Here is a 4973-nt window from a genome sequence, read left to right on the forward strand (position 1 = left end):
TGTGTGTGAGTGAGTGTGTGTGATTGTGTGAGTGTGTGTGTGATTGTTTGAGTGTGTTGTGTGTGTGTATGTGAGTGTGTGTGAGTCTGTGTGTGTGGTTGTGTGTGTGAGTGTGCATGTGTGTGTGTGTGTGTGTGTGTGTGCATGTGGTGGTGGGGGTTGTCTTGCTTCCATCTCCACCAACTGTCCCTGTACTCTGCTGGTCAGTCTAAGACTTCAATGGGAAGAGGGAGACTGTGACCCTGAGGCCCCACAGGGTTGCTGGAAGCCCAGTGTCCTGAGATGCCGTATGCCTTAGCAATGGCCTATGCCGGATGCCTGGGCACTGCAGTGTGCTCCGGCACTGAGGTCATCTGATATCTGTTGGCCCATGGTACTCATGCCTGTTCCTAGGCACCTGTGTTTATCCCCAACACAGACAGGCGGGTGCTTGCTGTCTGTGTCCCCAAGCCAGCTGACGTGACCCTGAGCACTCAAAGAGAGGGTGAGAAAGAGCATCCCTCCTGGGGTGTCTGGGTTCCCTGGACCTACCCACAGTGGAAGGCAGGTTGGCCACCTTGCTGTCCCTGGAGGTCTGCCAGCCCAAGCAGAGCTCATCCCTCTAGACCCCACTGCAAGCCAGTCTTCTCTTGGGACCTCAGTTTCCAATCTGTTCTTGGAGACCGTCTTGACTGTCTCAGGCAGGAAACAGGATTGTGAGTGTTTACATATTTGGGGAACTGAAATGGTGGCAATTCTGCACCTACTGTGGCAAAGCCAAACATGGATACAGTCTCCAAACCCAAGTCTTGTCAAGGTTCCTCATGGGCTTGTCCCATGCCTGATGGTGTGACTTGACAAAACTAGGGGCAGGACATAGGCATCTACTGTGCCTAACTGATGGCAGGTTCAAAGCCAGAGCTGCAGGTGTCTCCTTCAGTTCCCACTTCCTTCATGCCCTGCCCACAAACACTCTCTTCTCCCTACTAGTCCCTCTGGGCCTCTTCTTCTTAGTCAGTTCCAGGACAACATCTGTCCTACTCCGTGTCATTTTCTCCTACTCCATGGGCAGCCTAGGGTCACTATTACCTGCTCACAGAGGCTGTAAGGACAGACTGCCTGCTACCTCCAGGTTTCCTAAGGAGGTACCCTCATGTGCCTGGAGCTACTCGAAGATCAGGAGCTCCCTGCAATTCACATTAAGTTGAGGGGCCTCCCAGACAGTCCCCACCTTTTACACAGCAAACAGCTCCAGCAGAATTGTTTCAGAGGCTCCAGGACAGACTGCACAGCGTATCTTCTCTAATAGTTGGGTGTCTAGGGTCCACACCATGAAGTTGGTCTCTAGCTGACCCATCTCTGTCAACTACATGGTAATAAGCCTCACAAAGGGCAGGCAAGGAACAGGAAGCTTTGGCATACAAGTCTGGGGCCTACTCTTAAAACTCATGGAAAGTGAAGTCCTTGGAGGGAGAGCCCCTTACCCAGGGTGTCAGCATCAGCATCCTTTGCCTCCTACCTCAGCAGGAGCTGGTAGATGTGATCCTTCATATCCTAGTGCTTAGGGGTGGTCATGAAGGGAGGTGAACCTTCATTGAGGGTCCTGCTTTAGTAGGCAAGGGAAAGATCTTTGGGAGCTAAAACACCTCGGCTCGATCAGCAAGGTAAACAAAAGTGTCATGTGCCCGGCCTGTGTGTCTTCTGAGGCAGGGAGGAGAGCTGGAGCTGAGGAGCTTCAGGGTCCCTAAGCTGCTGTGAATGCTGTTGCTCTCCATTGTACGATTAGGGGACCACAGTGCCGTCTGCAGGTGGGATTTGGTACTGCAGGCCATAACTCTACTGGCCTTTGAAAACTCACAAGAACAGTACGGTTCTCAACCTGTGGGTTATGATCCCCTTGGGGCGAGGGGTCACATATCAGATCTCCTGCATATCAGATATTTATATTATGATTCATAACAGTAGAAAATAATTATACTTATGAAGTAGCAACAAACTAATTTTATGGGGGGGGGGAGTCACGGCAACATGAGTAGCTGTATTAAAGAGCTATAGCTTTAGGAAGGTTGAGAATCATTGTTCTAGAAGGCCCCCAACACCCACCAGCACATCCAGACGACAAGTTCCTGCTGGACAGAGACCAGCTAAGGAGCGTCCCCAACCTCGTGTGGGTGACAGGATACCACAGTCAAAGGCAAGAGAGCTTCGGTGACTCACCACCATGAGCCTCTGGGAGCCTGAGGACACAGTGTCCAGGGTGTGGAGCTGTGTGCTTGTGGTCAGATGACTAGCTAATGGTGGAAGGATGGATGCTGAAGCCTGAAGCCTGTCCTTGGCGTGGGTCCTCTCCCCACTCTGAAAACCCTATCCCAACGGGCCTGTCTTCAGTCAGCTTGAATTCCCAAAAGAAGGAGCCTCCCTAGAACAGGCTGACCTAGGAGTCTCCTGGTCCTTTCATTTTTACCTAGGATGGGGCCCGGTGAGGATGGCTGCAAGCTGGGCTGTGGGGTCTGGGTCTGCGCTTTCCACAGGGGCTTGTCCTTCAATTCCTCACAGAGAGGGAGGCTCAGCAAGGTTCACCTGCCAGGGCTGCACTAAGCCCTGGGACCAGGCTGGGCCTGAGCACCTCCATCTAATCTTTGGCCATCCCAGCATCAAACACTAACTCAGACCAAGGCCCTAACCATTGACCTAGACTCCCCGAGCCGTATCACTAAACAACACCTGGGCCTTAAGCACCATGTAGGGAGACAGCTGGCTCTGGAGTGAGGCTAGGGTACTAGGCAGGCCCCTGTGGGATAGTCTTTAATGCTCGGGTACCTGCAGCTCATTCTGCTCTCTGTTTCTAGGGGGGCAACAATGCTGGGCACACAGTAGTGGTGGACGGCAAGGAGTACGACTTTCACCTGCTACCCAGCGGCATCATCAACACCAAGGCCGTGTCATTCATTGGTGAGTGCCCCTGCAGCCCCAGCCTGACTTCCTGAACCGGGATTCTAGTGTGTGTGTGGAGAGCGTGGGGAGTCTCATTGTGCAAACCCCAGAGCTGGGCCTGCACCATGTGCTCCCCTGGAGCCCCAACCCAGAAATCATCCTCTGAGCCCAGTCTCAGCAGGAGTCAGAGGATAGAGGAAGCTCTGTGGCGTACACAGAGCCTCTCTCTCTCTCTCTCTCTCTCTCTCTCTATCTATCTCTCTCTCGGTCTCTCTCTGTCTCTCTCTCGGTCTCTCTGTCTCTCTCTCTGTGTCTCTCTCAGTCTCTCTGTCTCTCTATCTCTGTCTCTCTCTCTCGGTCTTTGTCTGTCTCTCTCTCTGTCTCTCTCTGTCTCTCTCTCTCTGTCTCTCTATCTCTGTCTCTGACTCTGTCTCTCTCTCTCTCTCTGTCTCTCTCTGTCTGTCTCTCTGTCTCTCTCTCTCTCTGTCTCTCTCTCTCTGTCTGTCTCTGTGTGTGTGTGTGTATTCAAGTTAACATGTATGGGCATGTTTGTATGAGTCGGGGTACATGTGTAACAGTACACACTTCAGAGTACCTGGGCCTGGGAACAGCCTGGGCACATAAATAGCTGTGCTTTCCTGATGCTGCCCAGGCTGTTATAGCCATCACCCCTTGGACAGATGTTCCAGATGTCTGACAAGGCTTCCCTACCCCTGGTCTTCCTAGTTGTTGAAGAGGACCTCCCTCTCATCTTGCTTGCCCCCAGCCCCTCTTGTCCTCATTCTTCTAGTGCTGGCTCATATACCTGTGGCTTATCTGACCCCCCCACATCTCAGTCAGGAAGCAAAGGCAAGGTGCTGCCTGTCCAGAAGCCAGCAGATAGCACAGGTTTGACCCATTGTGAAGGAGCAGAGGAAGGAAATCTGCAAGGTAGGGGCTGGGGTGGGTGGAGTCAGAGCTCAGGCTCCACAGAGCCTCTCCTCTCTAGCCCTCCCAGTCCAGAGCCTGGATGGTGGTGATGTTCACCTTCCACAGTGAAGAGCCCCAGCTACCAAGGTGGCCCATGTGTGCTCAGTAGAGCAGAGCGGCAGGACAATGGTGCTGCCCATCCTTTGGGGGAGGCTGTAGGAAACAACCCACTTCTACTCATCCAGAACCTTCCTTGATGGAACAACACAGTGAAGACCCACATGACCCGGAACATGTGCTGCTCAGGGGATGTCTTGGAGTTGACAACAGGAGAGTGGCAGGCAATTATCTGGAAGCTCACTCAGGAGCAGAGGTGCCGTGCTCATCCAAAGGGTGCCCCCCCCCCCCCCGCCCAGAGCAGCCACTCAGCAGGAACACCAGCCTGTGTTGACCCTCAGCTTGCGACATTCCTTGCCTCTCTGCTGCGGGGTTATTTCAAGATGCTGTGGCATTTGGGTGACCTTTTATGTTCACTGTGACTTGTGTAATCTCTGAGTCACTCTGATCTGGACTGGTGTTCCACCTCCCTCTGCCAAACCTATGCCATGGCCAACCCCACGAGGCTAGCGTAGACTTCCTCCTGAGAGCAACGGTGATCTCTGCTTGCTTGGCTCTCCTCAGTCCAGACTCTATACTGACGAGCCACGTGGCTTCAGCAGGCCCCCTTCCCTAGGTATCTGTGTATCTAGCTGTGTGGGCTCGCTCTGAGGATCCTGTATTTGTTTTTCCATGAGAAAGGATAGCCCCCAGGGTCCTTGTAGGGTTCTTGGAACCGTTAGGGTCCACATTTCTCCATGGTTTCTATTCTTATAGAACCGCTTCATCGAACCGTAATTTACACATGATAAAATTCACCTGTTGTCAGGCATGGAGAAGGTGCTCAGTGGTTAGGAACACTGGCTGCTTCTTCCAATTCCCAGCACACACATGGCAGCTCACCAGAGTCTGTAACTCAAGTTCCAGGATATCTGACACCCTCTTCTGGCCTCCATTGTCATCAGACATGCTCAGCCATATACGCAGGTATAACACCCCCACACAGAAAATACAATACAATACAATACAATACAATACAATACAATACAATACAA

The 4973-nt window shown here is 52.5% G+C and overlaps 1 protein-coding gene across 3 annotated transcripts in view; it reads left to right on the forward strand.

Moving 5' to 3' along the window:
* The window catches only part of Adssl1 (adenylosuccinate synthase like 1), a 22100-nt gene that overhangs the window by 6248 nt on the left and 10879 nt on the right, over positions 1-4973 (forward strand). For all 3 annotated transcript variants that reach the window (XM_028764470.1, XM_028764472.1, XM_028764471.1), the window contains exon 2: positions 2829-2931. In XM_028764470.1, coding sequence (XP_028620303.1) covers positions 2829-2931 — 103 coding nt within the window. The remainder of the gene's footprint in view (positions 1-2828; positions 2932-4973) is intronic.

This window comes from Grammomys surdaster, unplaced genomic scaffold, assembly GCF_004785775.1.
Source record: "Grammomys surdaster isolate TR1022 unplaced genomic scaffold, NIH_TR_1.0 144, whole genome shotgun sequence".
Lineage (NCBI taxonomy): Eukaryota > Metazoa > Chordata > Mammalia > Rodentia > Muridae > Grammomys > Grammomys surdaster.